The 22241-nt window shown below is 42.9% G+C and overlaps 1 protein-coding gene across 10 annotated transcripts in view; it reads left to right on the top strand.

Annotated features, from left to right (window-relative positions):
- Positions 1–22241, top strand: part of TJP1 (tight junction protein 1) — a 308680-nt gene that overhangs the window by 197631 nt on the left and 88808 nt on the right. For all 10 annotated transcript variants that reach the window (XM_075133040.1, XM_075133036.1, XM_075133034.1 and 7 more), the window contains one exon: positions 9096–9152. In XM_075133040.1, the coding sequence (XP_074989141.1) occupies positions 9096–9152 (57 nt within the window). The remainder of the gene's footprint in view (positions 1–9095; positions 9153–22241) is intronic.

Below are 22241 nucleotides of genomic sequence, written 5' to 3'. Positions count from 1 at the left end.
TTTGTGAGAGTGAGGGTCGTTCTTCAGGAAGGTTGTAGATCCTTGATGATGCGTTGGAGAGGTTTTAGTTGGAGGCTGAAGGTGACGGCTAGTGGCGTTCTGTTATTTTCTTTTTTAGGCCTGTCCTGTAGTAGGTGACTGCTGGGTACTCTTCTGGCTCTGTCAGTTTGCTTCAGCAGGTGGGTATTGTAGTTGTAAGAATGCTTGATAGAGATCTTGTAGGTGTTTGTCTCTGTCTGAGGGGTTGGAGGAAATGCGGTTGTATCGTAGAGCTTGGCTGTAGACCATGGATTGTGTGGTGTGGTCTGGGTGAAAGCTGGAGGCATGTAGGTAGGAATAGCGGTCAGTAGGTTTCTGATATAGGGTGGTGTTTATGTGACCATTGTTTATTAGCACTGTAGTGTCCAGGAAGTGGATCTCTTGTGTGGACTGGTCCAGGCTGAGGTTGATGGTGGGATGGAAATTGTTGAAATCATGGTGGAATTCCTCAAGGGCTTCTTTTCCATGGGTCCAGATGATGAAGATGTCATCAATGTAGCGCAAGTAGAGTAGGGGCATTAGGGTACGAGAGCTGAGGAAGCGTTGTTCTAAGTCAGCCATAAAAATGTTGGCGTACTGTGGGGCCATGCGGGTACCCATAGCAGTGCCGCTGATTTGAAGGTATACATTTTGTCCTCCCCCACAACTATTTCACATTTGTGGACAGTCACAAAGTCCAGCCACCAGGTTTGTCGTGACATTATTGGGGATACTGTTCCTGACGGCTTGTAGTCCATCTTTGTGTGGAATGTTGGTGTAGAGGGCTTCTATATCCATAGTGGCCAGGATGGTGTTTTCAGGAAGATCACCGATGGATTGTAGTTTCCTCAGGAAGTCAGTGGAGTCTCGAAGGTAGCTGGGAGTGCTGGTAGCGTAGGGCCTGAGGAAGGAGTCTACATAGCCAGACAATCCTGCTGTCAGAGTGCCAATGCCTGAGATGATGGGGCGTCCAGGATTTCCAGTTTTATGGATCTTGGGTAGCAGATAGAATACCCCTGGTCGGGTTTCCAGGGGTGTGTCTGTGTGGATTTGTTCTTGTGCTTTTTCAGGGAGTTTCTTGAGCAAATGCTGTAGTTTCTTTTGGTAACCCTCAGTGGGATCAGAGGGTAATGGCTTGTAGAAAGCGGTGTAGGAGAGCTGCCTAGCAGCCTCTTGTTCATATTCCGACCTATTCATGATGACGACAGCACCTCCTTTGTCAGCCTTTTTTATTATGATGTCAGAGTTGTTTCTGAGGCTGTGGATGGCATTGTGTTCTGCATGGGTGAGGTTATGGGGCAAGTGATGCTGCTTTTCCACAATTTCAGCCAGTGCACGTCGGCGGAAGTACTCTATGTAGAAGTCCAGTCTGTTGTTTTGACCTTCAGGAGGAGTCCACCTAGAATCCTTCTTTTTGTAGTGTTGGTAGGAAGGTCTCTGTGCATTAGTATGTTGTTCAGAGGTGTGTTGGAAATATTCCTTGAGTCAGAGACGTCGAAAATAGGATTCTAGGTCACAACAGAACTGTATCATGTTCGTAGGGGTGGAGGGGCAGAAGGAGAGGCCCCGAGATAGGACAGATTCTTCTGCTGGGCTAAGAGTATAGTTGGATAGATTGACAATATTGCTGGGTGGGTTAAGGGAACCACTGCTGTGGCATGTAGTAGTTTAGATAGTTTAGTGTCCTTTTTCTTTTGTAGAGAAGCAAAGTGTGTGTTGTAAATGGCTTGTCTAGTTTTTCCCCATGTTTATTCCCCCCCGCCCCCACTGTTCCTCAGAGGTTCCTGTTAACTGCTGGAAATGGCCCACCTTGATTATCACTACAAAAGGTTTTCCTCCCCACCCCCGCCCCGCTCTCCTGCTGGTAATAGCTCGTCTTACATGATCACTCTCCTGACAGTGTGTATGATAACACCCATTTTTGCATGTTCTGTGTGTATATAAATCTCCTCACTGTATTTTCCACTGAATGCATCCGATGAAGTGAGCTGTAGCTCCCGAAAGCTTATGCTCAAATAAGTTGGTTAGTCTCTAAGGTGCCCCAGTACTCCTTTTCTTTTTGCGAATACAGACTAACACGGCTGCTACTCTGAAACCTGTCTTTATAGCCATAGCCAAGAAGATTGGGTTTCACAAAATACCTAGTAATTAGCAAAAAGTAAAGGATGGGAGGCCAGGAACTTGGATTAGAGGCTAAGCAGTATGTACAAAATGGATGAAATGAGCATAAGAAAAAATATTTTAACACATAGTGCAGCAACTTGATGTGATTACCACTCATGCAATGGAGTAAGATTCCTCTGCATGGTTGCTGAAAGATTCAGAGCAAAGTCATTTTCTACTGTATCCGGATTAGGCTGATGAGTTATAGTAAAACAAAATGTATATGAGTTCAGAGAATATAGTCTCTGGACTGTGTGGTGATAGTGTCTCACTCTCTGCCCACATACTCTCCATAGGCTGTTTGGCCTCAGCTAAGTTTCCCCAGCCATAGACTGGAGCAAACTTCAGTTCTTTTGTGAATGATGGTCCCTGAATTCCGCTGAGGGTTGTACACATGCACAATGCATCCAGAGCTGGATAATTTGGAAGTAGCAGAGTCTGTTGGTTCACACTTGCGCCCTTGCTCTGCCTCATGGTTTCGTCCAAAGATAAAGGGTGGAGCAGACCAACTGCACCCTCAGTTGCTTCTCACTTCCGTGTAGTCTGAGTTGGAGCTGCTAGTGTCCTCTTGTTTCTGATGCACTTTGGGGGGGGGGGGGGGGGAAACGGCACCTGTTTTTAGAGTTGTACATAATTCTTTTTGTTGTTTTTATTGTAGTTTTAGTGTTTAGTAATAGTTTTAGAAATTAAGAGACTTTGGGAACACTGTTTTCTGAGGTCCTCCCCCAGCACCCAATCCTGGATACTGGATTATGCCAAAGACGCATGTGTTCAAGATCTGTGCCTCCTGCCCACGTTCATTCTTGGTCAGTTATGAGCACCAGTGCTGTCCTTACTACTTGGGAGAAGCCCACATTTTATCCAGGTGCAGTATCTGCCTCTCCTTCCCAAGCTGTACCCGGGAAGTTCAGGCTCTCCGCCTCAAGAAGTACCTCATGGCGGTTGCCATGAGACTACAGTCAGATTGAGGCTGGGGATCCTTCCATACATTGGCCTGAGAAACCCAGGACTATGCCTCTGACCACAGAGATGGAGTCCAGTTCCACCAGTACCAGTATTGTGGACCCCATGCCAGGGTCTAGTCATGAGATAAGGAAGCATGCACATAAACATGACAGTAAGTCTTTCTCCAGGCCGAAGAAGAACACTGGGTCTTCCATGAGTTCCAGCGATGGACGAGCAGCACATTCCAAGGCTCATAAGAAGTCTCTCAGACTGGTGGATCCACCAGTGCTGTTCACTGAGGGTTGTATGCCTTCCAAGTTGTCACCCCCTAAGTCAAGGGAACCATTGGTTCCGTAGTAGCCCTCCAGTTCTGCCTTTGGAGCGTGTGGTGCTAAGGAGGTTGGAGTCTGTGCTCAGGCCCTGTGAACTTTTTTGCTCTGGGGGAAATGAGTTCCCCATGCTCTCCTACCCTGGACGTACCTCACTTGAATCGGGCTTCCACCCACTCTCCTATGGTTCATATGGTTCCGGTCATTGGAACTGGGCTCTGACTTAGCATCATTGGAGGACTTGAATGGAGCACAGGGGCTGCTTCTGCCATACCGCTGATGTGACTACCCTCCTATTCCGCCAACTCAGTGGCAGTACCCTCCCTTTCCCCAACAGAGGTGCCACTGGTATCCCACTCTGTGGAGCCCTCCACAGCATCTGCCGGATCAGTCTTGTTGGCTGTACTGCGGATCCTGGCCTTAATATCCAGCTTCAGAGCCTTCCCGTTCAGCAAGAGAGGATTCATCCCTCTGCCCGCTTTGGGCATCCCCAAATAGGCATTCACAACCAGTTTTGGAGGATGAGCCACTTAGTCCAGCTTTGATGGTACCACCAGAACAGATGCTGCTGTGTTCTTGGCTCCCCCATCGCTGTTGGATGACATTTGTCAGTTCCAGGACCTCTCACGCAAGGTGGCTGAGGACCTCCGTGTTCCACTGGAGGAAGTACAGGGCAAACAGCATCAGGTTCTTGACATACTGCATGCCTCGGTACTGACCAGTGTTGCTCTACCAATCAATGATGTCATACTTCAACCAGCTCAAACTGTTTGGCACACCCCAGCCACTTGTGCATCCACTCCAAGGGGGCAGAGAAGAGGTACTATATATACCAGCGAAGGAGTCTGAGTTTCTGTTCTCTCACCCTGCACCTAATTCCCTCATGATACAGACAGTGACAGAGGGGCCAAGCAGAAACGCCCATGCTCAATTCCGGCAGACAAGCAGTGGAAGCGACTGGATTTTCTGGAGCACAAGGTTTTCTCGTGGTCCAGTTTTGGATTTCTAACTACCAGGTGGTATTGGCTAAATATGACTTTCTGAGTTACAGCAAGTTGGAGGACTTTACAGACAAGCTTTCCCAGCAAGATTTTGCCAGTTTTCAGGCTATCTTGGAGAGCAAGCTGGTCGGGGAAACTTCATGCTCAATGGCCACGAGAATTGTCATGTGGAGGAAATCATGGCTGCATTCATCTGATTTCCACAAGGAGCTACAGCGTATCAGAGTGGACCTCCCATTTGGTGAGTCTCACCTATTCAATCAGAAGACCGACATTTTCTTCCACTCTCTCAAAGATTCCAGAGCCACTCCATGATCTCTGGGTATCTACACATCTGCATCCAAAGGAAAATTCTTCTGTCCGCCACCTGAACAACGGTTCAGAAGTCCGCACTTCTTCCAGCAACCCTACAAACCTCCTCACAAGCAGCAGAAGACTCACTGATCCTGTCCTCCAGGTATGTCGTCACAACCTTCAGCATCACATGCTCAATCCTCTCAGAAGCGATATTTCCGAGCGTACCTAAACTTTCCCCCAAACTCCTAAAACAACTGGTTTTCAACTTGAAAATGCAACAAGATTAATTTTCATGTTTTGCTGGAGTATTTAAGTATGTAGAACTGGTATGTAACTACTAAGTATTCTTACTATAAAACTGCTCATTCTTAATATGAAAGATGCCACGTCAAGATTTTATAAAGCCATAACTTTTTAATCTTTTCTCAAACAACTTTTCTCACTGGGGGGAAAAATCTAGTTCTAGTGTAATTTTTTTCAACTGGTTTTTCTTTTTCTTTTTCTTTTTTTTTTTTTTGGTGGTGTTTTTTGTATTCATCACCTATGTTGTTTCATCAGAAGCTGACTTTGTCACTTCTCTTTAAAGGTGATTGGGGGGAAAAGCGTGTTTGGATAATAGTCTAGTTTTTGCACACAGTTATAACTACCTCAAGTACGGAAGTTAAGATTCAGCAGGTAATTATGAAACTATTTTGATATGTTGGTCATTCAAACTACTTCATTTGTTCAACTGCATGCATATATATTTATATATACATACATACACACATACATACCATGAATTTGCTAGGGCAATATTATATAATCTGGCCCTACCAAATTCATGGTCCATTTTGATCAATTTCATGGCCAGAGGGTTTTAGAATTGGTCAATTTCACGTTTTCAGATGTTGACATCTGAAATTTCATGGTGTTGTAACCGTGGAGGTCCCAACCCAAAAGGTACCCAGAGATGGGTCTGATCCCTCCCACCCCCAAGAGCAGCCATGCAGGGGAAGGACAAGTCCTGTTCCTCTCCAGTCCCACTGGAACTCGCAGCTAGGAGCCTCCAGCTGGGGTCCTCTCAGCAGCACGGGAGAGATCAGATTTCACAGTCTGGGACAGGTTTTTCACGGCCATGAAATTGATAGGGCTCTACATATATAGTAGGAAAGGGATTAGAAATTGTTCTCAAATGAAATGAATGAAGATTAACTACACAAATCTGTTGAATATTGAACATAATATTTCTTAATGTCTAGTCTCCTTTTTTTATTTATTCTTAAATTGATGGAAATTTTTTTGTCAGTCTGAGGTGATGTAACGTAATGGGTAGCAGTGATTCTAAAGTTTAGTCAGAAGAGCTGGGACAAAAAATTCTTCCAACTCAGTAATATTGCTGATGACCCAGGTAGTCAAGTAAGGACACAGCAAACCAGCTGATAGTGCCTGGGATTAACTTCAGTGTCTAATATTGCATATGCTTCTGTCCATGTCAGTTTTGTCATTCAATAAGATGGCATTGCATTCTGATTGAATTGTCTTAATCTTGAGCATACTTTTTTGGCTTAGTTCATTATGGTATCTTTACCCAAGTGTATGGTGATTTATAGCTACACAGTTTTATTTGCCTGATTCTTGTAACATTATAGATTGTAACCTGAAGTGAAATACTGGAGTTTAATTTCTAATTACCATAAGGGATTAGATGCACCACTAAACAGTAGAAATCAGGCTGCCATTATTCAGAAAACATGAAACATATATGTTTTAAAACCCAGACAAGTACTTGATTACTATAAGAAGTTATGTAACATTTTGAGTTGTGTGTTCTGTTTACAACACTCATGTTCCACTTTATAAGGCACTTCAGCAGTTTCCTCATCTCCTGCTGTTGACTCCAATGTTAAGGCCCACAAAGACAGCAGTCAACCAGAAATATTAACAAATCACAATATAAATGAATGGGTTGTTGTTTTTCAACAAAATTGGATGAAGAAAGCTTAAAATTACTGGCACAGACAATTCTTCATTTGTTTGGCACGAGTATTCAGGCTAAAGAACTTTTTTGCGAAAACTAAGATTTTTAAGCTAGCCGAATAAGACCATTGAGAAATGAAAATAGCAAGTAACATTTGCTTATTGTATTACTTGCTTAACAAACAGATGGATTTTCTTTTGTTGCAAAGGTAACTTCCTTTTAGTATGTAAACAATCTCTCACTAGTGCTATATTCATGATAATGTATTCAGTATTTTTTAAGTGTTTGGCATAATTATACTATTAAATGCCATACTTTTGTTATGGGAAAGAGTTAAAAAGCCATAATCTTTCTAATTCAAATCAGTTGCATAGTATGGAATAGAAAGGAAGTTGCAGTTTAGTAAAATACATTCTACTCTAAGAAAAATCAGTTCACTTTAGGAAACAGAATGTGCACTAGGAAAAAAGGAAAACAAGGCATTTTAGTGTCAAGTGTGAAGTAAGCTCCTTAGGGCCAGGCAAGGACCTTAGTGTTTACCTGTAAAGTATTTTATATACCCGTAATACTCTGATGTAAGTTTTTAAGGTATTGAATGAGGGGATAAGTGTACACGCTCTGTGTCTGGTGTTAGGATAAAGTTCTCAAAAGTAGCGCATGGTAGTGGATATTATTTTCATTTAGCATCATAAGCCATTTGTATATATCGTTGCACTGACGCTTAGTATTTGACATGGTGTGGTACAATTAACTGCAGTGTTGTTAGGATTTTTGTGGTGGCTGCCAAGTTAAGACAGGTTTTATTTCTGGTTTTAGACCTGTTTTTATTGACATTTGTTTTGAGTGTGTTCACCTATTTTTATTCACTTTTGTTAAATAGATGTCTGATTTGTTTGCCTATAAAAGGTTCTAGACTGACTGGACGCTCCCTTTGAAAATAAAGACAGTTTTTCAGCAGGATAGGTGCCGCTCTCATATATTGCCTACTGACTTTCCTGCTCTTTCTCCAAAGCCCCTCCCTGGTCCTTACTGGCTGTTTTTTTCTCCCATCAATGTCTACTTCTTGTGGCACTCTGCGTAGACTTGCAAGTCTTTATTTCCAAGGCAAAAATGCAGGGCTTGTAAATGTTTTCATATTGCTACTCTCTAATCTTGTTCCCTTACATAGGTCCTTGTTTTGTTTTGCAGTGCTAGTGTTCAGATAAAAGAAGATTAGCATACATTGAACTGCAGAGTCAGTTAAATGTGACCCATATGCACGGTACAGTACAATAGCTCATGTACTATACTCCATAGCTAGGCATTCCTGATTAATGGTAATATATATGGGTATAATTAGAACAAAGAAATAAATGGTGGAATACTAACAAAACATGAAGTATTATCAGAAGCTAATAAATCAACGTTTGATTATAGCAGAACTAAAACGGGCATTAGACCAGCATCACTCACTACTGCTCATTGAACAAATGAGAACCTACATAACAAATGTTTGTACGTTTTCTCTTAAACTTAATTATAATTCCAAGGGTTGGAAACATTTGGAATTTCATCCTTTTGTTCAACTCCACAGACCTTACACTTCTCTCAATGTTTTCATTGTACCTCTGATCAAAGCTTGGTGATTTTAAAAGAAATGTAAATATAGTTTATAACATCTCCCTAACATTACAGGCGCAAAGAATAAACAATGAAATTATTTTAAAAATTAAATTAAAATCTCCTTTTGGGGCCTAATCCTGCAAATTGGGAATCAAGGCAGTTCAGAACCTCCTTGAAAGAGTAGTACTGCTATGTTCATTTGGTACTCAAATTCTTATTGAAATAACCCAAGAAAATAGGAAGTGACACTTAGGTTTTCTCTGTGATAAGGTAAAACCAAATGGGGGCCATCTATTAGATCTGTTAAGATTCTCTGATGATAAAGTGTTTGAATTTGAGTGGAAGGAAGGGTTTACTAAACACAGTGTTTGAAGTTGGATGTAATTTCTTTCTGTATTTTTCACTTTGGTTCTGAAAAGGCAAACTTCTGTGTTGGGGAAAGTGCAGTTAACATAAGCAAAAATTGCACAGCTGCTAGATGCACAATAGTACTAACTTAGTAATTGTATAAGCACTGAAAATTGTCATGCAACTAGTATGAGATGAATATAATGGGGAGTCCTTTTCCGAATGTTTCAGTTAGAAACACAGGAAGTTCCGTTGAGCTGTTTCCTGTCTTTATATTAAAAATCTGTTTTTCCTCAGCTTTAATACTCCCGATGAGTAGCTAACTATGAATATAAATTTGTCAATTTACAGTTGAGGTACTGCCCAGCTCATAAGAACGTCTATATATTGACACCAAAATCTAACTTAACTTTTTTTTTTTTTTTTAATCAGAGCACAACAATGGAAGAAACAGCTATATGGGAACAACACACAGTGACTCTTCACAGGGTAAGTTATTACAACAATTAATTCTGTATGCATAACTCAGGATACTGGCAGCTTTTGAAAACAATAGAAAAGAGCCAGATGTCAGGAAGCAAAAGAAAAGGAAACTGGTTTGTCACATTACTTTGTTTAAAATTAGAATTGTTGTAAATTCTCTGCTCAAACAGTAGTTATTGGTAAAACTTGCCAAGACGACAACTTTTTGCTGAGTCACTCTTGAGCTTGCCTAAGTTTTTTAGGTAACTTTTTTGTGCATATCCCCATGCAACTGAAAATTATGCTGAAGTGTATTTCATGCATTGCAAAGCTAAAAGAGTTTTAGCAGTATAACTGTGTAATTTAAACATAAAAATGTTAAATCTAAATAGAATAAAATTTCACAAATAAAAATTTCTGTTTGAAAATAGTTTCTACAAACCTGTACTTCTGAGACACATAATTTAACCGTGTTCTGACCAGAATTGGCTAGAAATTTTGTGTTTGAGGCCTCAGTCATCTGCTTGTGGTGACCTGTAGTAGGCAGAGATCACTTTTTTTATAAATTGTCACACTGTCTGGAGTGGCTCACGATTGAGTGTGCCTATCTCAGGGCAGACTGTCAGAAAACAGGACAGACACCCCAAGCTGGTGGTGTGTTCTATACTTCCGTTTCACCATGCCAGTGACAAATGTGATCTTCTGGATCACAATACCAGTCTTACCATGGAGTCACACACAGACCCCTTAGACTCTCCAGTCTATCTTGCCACCCAGACAAACTGGACTTTTATGATAAAAGGTCACTTAAACCAAAAATCACACCACATCAGGTTGCTCCCAGTTCCCAGAGACCAGTCACTTACTACTCTAGATCTTACACCAAAGAGAATGCTGGTAGCCAATTCCATACTAAACTAACTAAACATTTATTAGCTAAGAAAAGGAAATAAGAGTTATTGAGAGGTTAAAGCAGGTAAAAATATATGTACAGGTGAGTCGCAGTTTGTAATGCCAAATGTTGGCAGTGATGTAATAAACTGCCAGTTTCCCAAAAGTCTGTCTCTGGGGACCTCTGCTTAGCATCTGGTACACTTCCCTGTAAGAGTCCAGAGATCCAGGATCTTTCCTTGAATCCATACTTAGAGCTTCTTCAGAAAACGAGTGTCGCTATCCACATGGGCTTTTCCTATGATGTTGGAGAGCAGGGTGGATTTGATTTAAATCATGAGTTAAATCACTGGTCAAGAAGGCTCGATTTAATTATGGATTTCTACATAAAAGTGCATTCTTGTTGGTTGTTACCAATCTGAAGATCCTGAATGTTCAGGCATGTTCCTTTCATCATCTTCAACACAACTTCCTCCTGAGAAGGAACACTTCTCATGATATTGTTTCATTGGGGCAACTAGGCCTTGCATTTCTTTGTTGCACTGTTTGCATTTTGCATGCATGCCTTTTCTTACCCATAAGTAGAGGAAGTTCATTAAAATATTCCCAAGCTGGGTCTCTTACGGCCTGCTGCCATTATGGGTTTTCCATTCTAGAGAGAGAATGGTATGGTAGATCTCAAATCAATGAAGGCTACACTCAGAAAGACCTCAAGACGTCTGGAATATGCTGCTTAAACAGTTTCACTTTTGTTTCTACTGCCTCTCCCTCCCTTCTCACATTTATCTGCAGACGTCTTCTCCCTGTCCAGATCTATTCCACCCCCAACTATCTTCTATTCATTGGATGTTTTGAAACTTTGCACTTTAGAGAGAGGTAAGGGATTGACTCTGTGTACACAAATTTGCAGAGGGACAATAGGAATGAGGTCTGTTATTTCTCATATATACACATTTTTGATGTTAAAAAGCGTGTTATCTCTGGAGTCACAAATCTACAGTTTGAGAACTGCAAAACTAAGCCTCTCTGATGGTATCTTCTACACTGAGCACTGAGTCCCGTTGGGTAGATAGAAAGATTAACCTAAATAATCTATACAGAAGCCCCTGGAACTCCATAAGATTGGGTTCCTAATCCATGAACTATTGGAACTCATTAACAAAAAATTTCTTAAACATTACATGAATATATTGTCTCATACTATAGAATTAGAATTTATAATCCCTATTCCATGATGACACATCTTTGAGCTATAATGTGTCTTAATTAAAACTATCTTTAGATAGGTTTTTTTCTCAAAAAGCATTTTATCAAAAAATCCGATTTAAATTAAAAAAAAGTCATTCATTTTTATCCACCCTGATGGAGAGTAAGGAAGGCATTTTGAGTGTTTTGACCTCCGATCATCACACACAATCTTCTTAGCACATGCGCAACATGCCTCAGGTGGCGCACGTGACCAGGATTCATCACTGAATTTGGTCTGCTGGTTGGATCATTGGCTTCCTTGGCAATGTGAAGGCTGATCCATGCCCCCCCTCCTCCTCCCCCCCCACAAACTGATCACTTGCTTTGAAATTAGCACTTTTCTGTTTAAATTTCTTCATTACATTCCATAAGGCTTCTTCCTTGTTTGATAGGTTATTTAGCTACAGGCGTATATACAATGTAAATGTTTACTACTACATTATACACATAATTAACAAGTTCACACATGATTAATAACAAAATGACTTAATTCTATGTAATTTTTAAATTGATTGGACTTCAGTATCAATCAACACACATTTTGATTACATCCTTTTAATGCTGTGACATTAAAAACAATTCACTAATGCAATATTTTATCTAATATCAGCTTTGATTATGTAGATCTTTCAAGTAAAAAAACAACTCCTCTTGAACCTTTCTCTAGCACTAATATAGTCTAATGGATTCCCACCATCCTGTACTAATAAAGGGTTTATAGTGCACCGTTTGCCCCACATGCATACTTTACAAGACATTGGGTTTGCCTCTGGAGAAAGTATGCATATTAGGATTACATGTATACTTCAGGCTGGCTGACTTTTGCTTCAGTCTGCTCTGCAGCTGAGAACTAATCCTCTTCCAAAGCAGCATCATAGTGTCAAGACTAGTTCTAAACTTTTGTTTCTTAAATTTGATTCCATTGTTACATTGCTGCTGATCTACAGAATGTGTTCTGAACCTCTGGGGGAAATTGTGAAGATGAAAGATGGAAAAGGACCTGTAGAACATAGTTGTTAAAGTGGAAAAGATAGTGAAGTCAAGAAATAGAGAGGAGGACAGAAAGGGGCAATAGACACAGATTGATAAATTAGACTTGAGTGTAATAAGTTCAGGGGAAAAAATGTTAAAATTGGGAGTGTGTATGGATCATAGTACTGAAACCTGTTACCTTCCAAAATAGATGAATAAAATGATGAAATTGTTAGAGGGTGATACTAGCCCTTTAAGAGAGAAGAAGCCAGTGTGCCTGTGACTTATCAGCTAACCCCCAACTCGGCTTAAAAGAGGGCTCCTGGGCCCTAGAGCCAGGACAGACCTGATCAGTCAGAACCTTCTTAGAATATGGACTGAAGCAGTGTCTACATTACAAGTGCTATAGCAGCACAACAGCATAGATTCTTCCTACATCAACGGAAGGGTGATATCTAGGTCAACAGAAGAATGCTTCCTTTGACTTAGCTACATCTACACTAGGGGTTAGGTCAGCTTAATTATGTCACTTGCTGAAATACATTTTTTACACCCAATAGTGAAGTAGCTAGGTCAATGTAAATTATAAGGTAGACCAGGCCTGAGTCAGTCATGAAAAAGGCAGATCAGAGCTGCTTGAGAGTGAGATTGGCAGGTGAGAGCTGCCAGAGACTGGAAAGAAGCTGTAGGTGGGTCCTGGGGAAAGGCTGAAGGCAGGAGATCAGGAAGAGGGGTTTGCCAGTTGACCACCCCAAGCCGGAGAGCCAGGGCTCAGAGGCTGAAGGCCAGAGAGCAGCAGCAAGAGTCATCTGCTGACTTATTTTATGACGGGGAGCCAAAGCTGAAGGCTGGAGAGAGCTTAAAGCCAGCGCAGAGGCTTACCATTTGAATCTCTGTGGAGAGTTGGAGCCAGGAGAGGGTGAACTCCCAGCACAGAAGTTGTGGGGTTTCCAACTAGGAAAAATTGGATTGCATTCCAGCAGGAGAGTACAAATGAAGAGCTCAGGTGTGGTGGATGCTGCTGGAGTGTGCTATGTGGGGCATATAGAGACTAGAAGATGTGGATTTTAAAGACTGTATACATTGGCTCTGAGAAAAAGACTGTTTTGGGACTTTTGTTATGGACTGTTTTGCAATAGATTTGTGTAATAAACTGAACCGAAAGAGGAGTGGTAAGGAGCAGAAAGAGCCTGGTGTGGAATTAGTGAGGACTCTGAAGGAGGGAAACTGATGCAGGTGCACTTGTTCAGCAGCAGCCCTACAGCTGGAAGTTGTCCCAGGAAGGGGCTGCCCTATGATACAGATATACCTATGTATGTGCCTCTTGATTACTAGTTCAAATATCGCTCAAGCTGGTAGTGACTGAAAGTTGTGAACGTCTGATATTTAGTGTGTGACAGGTTGCCACCCTCCCCCTCTGGGGTGCCACCTGATGCCACTGAGCCCGCCGGTTCTGCCAATCTGGGTTCCCTGACAATGAGATCAGCTCTGCGTGGGAAGACTCAGCTCAGGAATTGACCAACACTCAAGTGCATGCCCCCTTCGGAACGTAAATCTAAAATTGTATTGTCTTGCACTGCACAGAAATCTGTACAGTGTGTGCTCATGAAATCTGCCCTCCCCAATGTGGAGGAAGATATGCACAGCTTTTTGCTTCCCTCCCACCCCCAGTTATGAACTCAACAAACTGGTTTCAGAATAATCAAAAACAAATTTATTAACTACACAAGATAGATTTTAAGTGATTATAAGGGATAGCAAACAGATCAAAGCAGATTACCTTAGTAAATAAACACAAAACGCAAACTGAGTTTAACGCACTAGATAGGATATAAATTAGCAAATTCTAACCCTGAGTGATAAACTGGCTGGCAGATTCTTCAGGCACAAGTTGCCTTGGCCTTTCCAGGTTTTCATACAAAGGCTAAAGATCCTTCTAGTCTGGGACCACCACTTCCCACAGTTCAGTCCTTGCCCCTCAGGTGTTTCTAGGTATGTTGTTGCAGGGAGAGTGAGGTATCCTCATAATGCCATTTGTCCCACTTTTATATCTTCTTCCCACTTGCTGGAAAGCTCTTTTGCTGTGACCTGCGTCAAACAGTTCCCATTGTGTAGGGCTGTCTCTGAGAGGTTTCTATTGTACACAGTTCCTGGGGTAATCCTTGCGCTTGTGTGCATTTCCTCAGTAAGACCTTAACCTTTCGCCTTTTTACTGTTGTACCTGAAAGGCTGCTTGTGGATGTTTTTCAACCTCACAACATGTTTCAGTAACACATACATAGCCAAACTTCATAACTTCACATATGACGATAACACATACAATTCAACTAGCAGATCGACTTTAAGGGTATGTCTACACTATGAAAATTAGGTCGAATTTATAGAAGTCGGTTTTGTAGAAAGCGTTTTTATACAGTTGATTTTGTGTGTCCCCACACAAATGCTCTAAGTGCATGTAGTCGGCGGAGTGTGTCCACAGTACCAAGGCAACCGTCGACTTCCGGAGCGTTGCACTGTGGGTGGCTATCCCACAGTTCCCATAGTCTCCACCGCCCATTTGAATTCTGGGTAGAAATCCCAGTGCCTGATGGGGCTAAAAGATTGTTGTGGGTGGTTCTGGGTACATATTGTCAGGACCCCGTTCCCTCCCTCCCTCCGTGAAAGCAAGGGCAGACAATCGTTTTGCGCCTTTTTTCTTGAGTTACCTGTGCAGACGCCATACCACAGCAAGCGTGGAGCCCACTCAGGTAACCGTCACCCTATGTCTCCTGGGTGCTGGCAGACGTGGTACTGCATTGCTACATAGCAGCAGTTTATTGCCTTTTGGCAGCAGACAGTGCAGTAGGACTGGTAGCCGTCATAGACGTAGTCCTGGGTGCTCTTTTAACTGGGCGCCTGGGCAAACATGGGAGTGACTCAGCCAGGTCATTTGTTTTGTATTCATTTTCTCCTTCCTCCCACCCTCTGTGAAATCAACGGCCTGCTAAACCCAGTTTTGAGTTCTATCCTTGAGGGAGCCATTCAGTTTCTCGCAAAGCCACCCACCCCCTTTTGTTGATTTTAATTCTCTGTAAGCCAACCCTGTAAGCCATGTTGTCAGTCGCCCCTCCCTCCGTCAGGGCAACGGCAGACAATCGTTCAGCGCCTTTTTTTCTGTGCGGACGTCATACCACGGCAAGCATGGAGCCTGCTCAGATCACTTTGGCAATTAGGAGCACATTAAACACTACACGCATTATCCAACAATATATGCAGCACCAGAACCTGGCAAAGCGATACGGGCGAGTAGGCGACGTCAGCGCGGTGACGTGAGTGATGAGGACATGGACACAGACTTCTCTCAAAGTACGGTCCCTGCCAATGTGGGCATCATGGTGCTAATGGGACAGGTTCGTACGGTGAAACGCTAATGGGGCTCGGGAAACAAGCACAGACTGGTGGGATCGCATAGTGTTGCAGGTCTGGGATGATTCCCAGTGGCTGTGAAACTTTTGCATGCATAAGGGCACTTCCATGGAACTTTGACTTGCTTTCCCCTGCCCTGAAGCTCAAGAATACCAGGATGAGAGCAGCCCTCACAGTTGAGAAGTGAGTGTCAATAGCCTTGTGGAAGCTTGCAACTCCAGACAGCTACCGGTCAGTCGGGAATCAATTTGGAGTGGGCAAATCTACTGTAAGTAGTCCACACAATCAAAGATCTGCTGATATCAAGGGTAGTGACCCTGGGAAATGTGCAGGTCATAGTGGTTGGCTTTGCTGCAGTGGGATTCCCTAACTGTGGTGGGGCCATAGACGGAACCCATATCCCTATCTTGGGACTGGAGCACCAAGCCAGCGAGTACATAAACCGCAAGGGGTACTTTTCAGTGGTGTTGCAAGCACTGGTGGATCACAAGGGACGTTTTACCAACATCAACGTGGGATGGCCGGAAAAGGTACATGGTGCTCGCATCTTCAGGAACTCTGGTCTGTTTCAAAAGCTGCAGGAAGGGACTTTATTCCCAGACCAGAAAATAACCGTTGGGGATGTTGAAAGCCTATAGTTATCCTTGCAGACCCAACCTACCCCTTAATGCCATGGCTCATGAAGCCGTACACAGGCAGCCTGGACAGTAGTCAGGAGCTGTTCAGCTACAGGCTGAGCAAGTGCAGAAAGGTGGTAGAATGTGCATTTGTACGTTTAAAATCATGCTGGCGCAGTTTACTGACTCGGTTAGACCTCAGCGAAACCAATATTCCCATTGTTATTACTGCTTGCTGTGTGCTCCACAATATCTCTGAGAGTAAGGGGGAGACTTTACGGCGGGGTGGGAAGTTGAAGCAAATCGCCTGGCCGCTGATTACATGCGGCCAGACACCAGGGTGATTAGAAGAGCACAGAAGGGCGCCTGGCGCATCAGAGAAGCTTTGAAAACCAGTTTCATGGCTGACCAGGCTATGGTGTGACAGTTCTGTTTTTCTCCTTGATCAAAACCAGCCCCTTGGTTCACTCTACTACCCTATAAGCCAACCACCCTCTCCTCCCCCCTTCGATCACCACTTGCAGAGGCAATAAAGTCATTGTTGTTTCAAGTTCATGCATTCTTTATTAATTCATCACACAAATAGGGGGATAACTACCAAGGTAGCCCAGGAGAGGTGGTGGAGGAGAGAAGCACCAGGAGGGGTGGTGGAGGAGGGAAGGACAAAGCCACACAGCACTTTAAAAGTTTAAAACTTTAAAACTTATTGAATGCCAGCCTTCTGTTGCTTGGGCAGTCCTCTGGTGTGGAGTGGCAGGGTGACTGGAGGCCTCCCCACCTTGTTCTTGGGCGTCTGGGTGAGGAGGCTATGGAACTTGGGGAGGAGGGCAGTGGGTTACACAGGGGCTGTAGCGGCGGTCTGTGCTCCTGCTGCCTTTCCTGCAGCTCAGCCATACGCTGGAGCGTATGAGTTTGATCCTGTAGCAGCCTCAGCATTGAATCCTGCCTCCTCTCATCATGCTGCCGCCACCTTTTCAGCTTCAGCCCTCTCTTCAGCCCACCACTTCTCCTCCCGGTCATTTTGTGCTTTCCTGCACTCTGACATTGTCTGCCTCCATGCATTCGTCTGTGCTCTGTCAGTGTGGGAGGACAGCATGAGCTCAGAGAACATTTCATCACGAGTGCATTTTTTTCGCCTTCTAATCTTCGCTTGCCTCTGGGAAGGAGAAGATCCTGTGATCCTTGAAACACATGCAGCTGGTGGAGGAAAAAAGGACAGTGGTATTTAAAAAGACCCATTTTATAGAACAATGGGTACACTCGTTAACAGCAAGGTTTACCGTGAAAATTACATACATAGCACATGTGCTTTCGTTACAAGGTTGCATTTTGCCTCCCCCCACCGCGTGGCTAGCCCCCGGCTAACAGCGAGGAACATTTCTGTTCAGCCACAGGCAAACAGCCCGGCAGGAACGGGCACCTCTGAATGTTTAAGAAAAGCACCCTATTTCAACCAGGTGACCACGAATGATTTCACTCTCCTGAGGATAACACAGAGAGATAAAGAACGGATGTTGTTTGAACGCCAGCAAACATACACTGCAATGCTTTGTTGTACAGTGATTCCCGAGTATGTGCTACTGGCCTGGAGTGGTAAAGTGTCCTACCATGGTGGACGGAATAAGGCTGCCATCCCCAGAAACCTTTTGCAAAGGCTTTGGGAGTATATCCAGGAGAGCCACGAATGCGAGGGCAAATTAATCATTAAACATGCTTGCTTTTAAACCATGTATAGTATTTTAAAAGGAACACTCACTAGAAGTCCCTTCTCCGCCTGGCGGGTCCGGGAGGCAGCCTTGGGTGGGTTCGGGGGGGTACTGGCTCCAGGTCCAGGGTGAGAAACTGTTCCTGGCTGTCGGGAAAAGCGGTTTCTCCGCTTGCTTGCTGTGAGCTATCTACAACCTCATCATCATCATCTTCCTCGTCCCCAAAACCTGCTTCCGTGTTACCTCCATCTCCATTGAATGAGTCAAACAAAACGGCTGGGGTAGTGGTGGTTGAACCCCCTAAAATGGCATGCAGATCATCTTAGAAGCGGCATGTTTGGGGCTCTGACCCGGAGCGGCCGTTCGCCTTTCTGGTTTTCTGGTAGGCTTGCCTCAGCTCCTTAAGTTTCACGTGGCACTGCTTCGGGTCCCTGTTATGGCCTCTGTCCTTCATGCCCTGGGAGATTTTGATAAATGTTTTGGCATTTCGAAAACTGGAACGGAGTTCTGATAGCACGGATTCCTCTTCCCCATACAGCGATCAGATCCCGTACCTCCCGTTCGGTCCATGCTGGAGCTCTTTTGCGATTCTGGGACTCCATCATGGTCACCTCTGCTGATGAGCTCTGCATGGTCACCTGCAGCTTGCCATGCTGGCCAAACAGGAAATTGAAATTCAAAAGTTTGCGGTTCTTTTCCTGTCTACCTGGCCAGTGCATCTGAGTTGAGAGTGCTGTCCAGAGTGGTCACAATGGAGCACTCTGGGATAGCTCCCAGAGGCCAATACCATCTAATTGCATCCACAGTACCCCAAATTTGACCCAGCAAGGCCGATTTCAGCGCTAATCCCCTTGTCGGGGGTGGAGTAAGGAAATTGATTTTGAGTCCTTTAAGTCGGAAAAAAAGGGCTTCATCGTGTGGATGGGTGCAGGGTTAAATTGATTTAACGCTGCTAAATTCGACCTCAACTCCTCGTGTAGACCAGGGCTTAGAATGATACCTCAAGAGACATACTTTGTACAAAACATATCCTAATTACATGACAGTGGTGAATATTGGGGTGTCAAGGTATTACAGAGTGGTCTAGCTTACATAATATGCATGACTCTTTTTGGCAGTCTTACCACAGAGTGAAAAATGGAATAGTCCACAAAGAATGAACTGTCTTTTCAGGCCTAGAGATGGATTTCTCTCAGAATGTTCCAGGTACATTAGCACAGCAATTTGATCAAGTTTGCGTTGTCACTTTCATTGCTGTGGATATGTAGGAGTTCATTTTCCAGTGCTCTCAGTCTATAACTTTTCATTCAGTTCTTGTTTCAAAAAATAAAACTATTCCAGGTAGTTGAATGTGATAAGGTAAGGTGATCTTTACTTCTTGGGGTTTGGGTCCAAATCCTGGTGAGGTTATGAGTGAATTCATATTTTAGATCATTCCCCATGAAACAAACCCATAGTGAGCTTCCTTTAGTTTTGTTGTCTGGGGCACTGTCAATAGCTATGAACATTAAAAAAAAATACTGAGTGACATACAGGAAGGCAGTCATGCAGGGCAGAATGCTGTTTTTATGTGCCTCTGAATTTAGCTTTCACTATCAACCTCAGGGCAATGAAGTGCTGGTGCTGCCCTTCCTAAAGTTCTATTTATTTATCCAAAAGACCTGGAGGAGCTTTGCCTTTTTGGAAATGGTTCATTAATAGAGTGACAGCACTATACTAAATATATAAAACTTGATAATGTTCCTGCTTGATATCAAAGTGCCATTTTAGTATGTGTTCATGCTTTCTACACAATGTTAAAGTTGTTGGACGCTTCGCATTTTCCAGAATGACATGTCTGTGGTTTTGTCCTGTGTGCTTACTGTTCTACCTGCTAAAAAGGTTTACTACATCCACATGTTGAATAGTTGGTGGTCTTGTTGTCCTGCTGTAAACCACAAGGCTTAACACTGATAGCAAGAACTTAGCCTGTACTAAAAACCAAACACAAGCCCCTCCAATTGTTAATGTAGGATTTTTGGTTTTGTTTAAAAATATTAAACTGGTCACTATTTGGGATGGAGATGTGAAGAAGAGGTAGCTTTTAGAAGGGTTTTTTTGTTGTTGGTGGTTGTTCACTTTCAAACTTTGTCAGCAACTCGGAAGCTATCAAGTAGGTGAGGTGGCTACCATATAACCTTACAATACAGGGATATAAGAAGCCAAATTTTTGACCTCTGTCACAGCCATCAATCTTCAGAGCACTAAAACAAACATGTAGGGGAAAAACACCTCCCCAGGAGTTATGGGGATATGGTTGCATGACTTCCTTGCCCCCTTAGTAGTTCCATGAGTCCAGACTATATAGACCTGCTGTAGAGTCCATCCATATAGTCTCTGATGTGTTGGCCTTCAAGATTCAAATTTCCCTTCACAGAAGTAAGGGACTAAAGGAGCCCCTCTGGAATTGGCTCATTCTGAAGCAGCTGAGAGCAGCAAGTTAGTAATGAATTACTCAAATGCAGCACAGAGGGAGGTGCTGCAGAGATGGGTCAAACTGGAGACACCCCCTTTCCACACTAGATTGGCTGCTCATTGTATGTCTCCGAGAAATATTTAGTCTGCTGGTACAGTTCCTCAGAATTGCTATGATTTTGTCCATATGCTTTCCTATAAGACCTGAAAGCTATTAATATGTGTATTATGGAGTAAAGCCAAGTAAGGCAGTGGAACAGACTGATTTCATAGTGTGGTTTAGCTTTATGTATCTTCATAATTCCATATGGACTTTGATAGTGGAGTTTGGTTTGGATACTTGGTAGTGACAAAAGATGGTTTGTTTATCTAAGTGGGCAACAGATGGGGGAGGGGAAAAATTTGCCAGTTTATTTTAAATTGATTCATATGATGTGTCCATCAAAGATACTTTTGTGGCCCCCCGCTATCGTAGTATCTGAGCTTTTTACAATCTTTAATGTATTTAACCTTGATGCCCTTCTTGACTGGGAGCAAATATCTTCATTTAGGTTGAGGTTCTTTAAAAACTACTGTAATTCTACTGATATTGTGGACTTCAAAAAGGAAAGACAGTGACTGACCAGGATCTTGTTGCTGCTAGCAGCTTTGCTGTGGACAATTTTTAGATACCATGTTTGTTACAGGAAATGATAGCACAGTTGTTTCCCAATCTGTTTTAGAAGTTACTTTGAGGGTGAGGCAATATTGTGAAGCATAAGTTTCCTAACATAAAATTTGTCTGAGAACCATATTTAAATAAGGCTATAGCTAGCACAGTTTCAACTGTCTAAAACTTCCAAACGTACTTCTCAAACAGCAAAAAATATTTTTACTGTATAACACTGGATGGCACTATACCTTCTTCGTGATTAAGGACTTAGAACTACAGTGGGACCTGGCTAATTCACACTAGTGGCTGGAAAAACTGTTGTGAATTACAAAACTGCATAAGTTAGGAAATAAACACCAGAAAAACTCCACAAAAATGTATGACAGAATATACCGTAAGTACATTTTTTCTTTTCTAGTTTAGTTTTAATTTTGATGATCCTAGTAAAAGTAATGTGCATTGTAAAAAGAAATACTTAGTAATAAGAACTTGAGGGGGCCATTAAGAGATCTGGGGCAAACATTGGGGACTGGCCCTGCTCTGAGCAGGGGGTTGGACTAGATGACCTCCTGAGGTCCCTTCCAACTCTGATATTCTATGATTCTATGATTCTAAGAACCACTCAAGCATCTGCTATAATACGCAAGGGGAAAGCACCAGTACTTTGAGTTGTAAAGTGTGTGGTTCAGTGAAAGTTCAGAGTTCCTCAATGACTGAATTTCATTCATCAGTGCTTTAAGGCTCATATTTGTACCCTGCTGGTAATTGGCTTTATGGGGGAGAATTGCAATGACAAAGTCAGCATTCTAAAAATAACTTTACCTCCCTTCATAAAACACATTTTTTTCATAAAGTAATACATTTTATCAGGAGGCAGCCAGGTCTTAGGAATTCCACATTGCCAGTCTGAAAATCCACATCTCCTTTGTTACTTTGAAAATTTCTTACCTGCTCTTCGTCTGCTTCCATACATTCATGTATGTATGTATGTACGGAATACTTCACCGGGGTGCAGAGGTTTAAGGATCTCTCTGGAGCGCCATTGACTTCACTGGGGCTCCACACAGACACATGAGTTTTACAAGGATTCAATGGTAGGGTTGGGGTCTTGGTTTGTATAGCGCTTAAATTATGTAAATGGCCTCTTATTATTTAATCATGACTAAGGCCA

This window comes from Caretta caretta, chromosome 10 (genome assembly GCF_965140235.1).
Source record: "Caretta caretta isolate rCarCar2 chromosome 10, rCarCar1.hap1, whole genome shotgun sequence".
Taxonomy (NCBI): Eukaryota; Metazoa; Chordata; order Testudines; family Cheloniidae; genus Caretta; species Caretta caretta.
The sequence above is the reverse complement of the archived record's forward strand: the minus strand, read 5'-3'. Positions and strand labels throughout refer to the sequence as shown.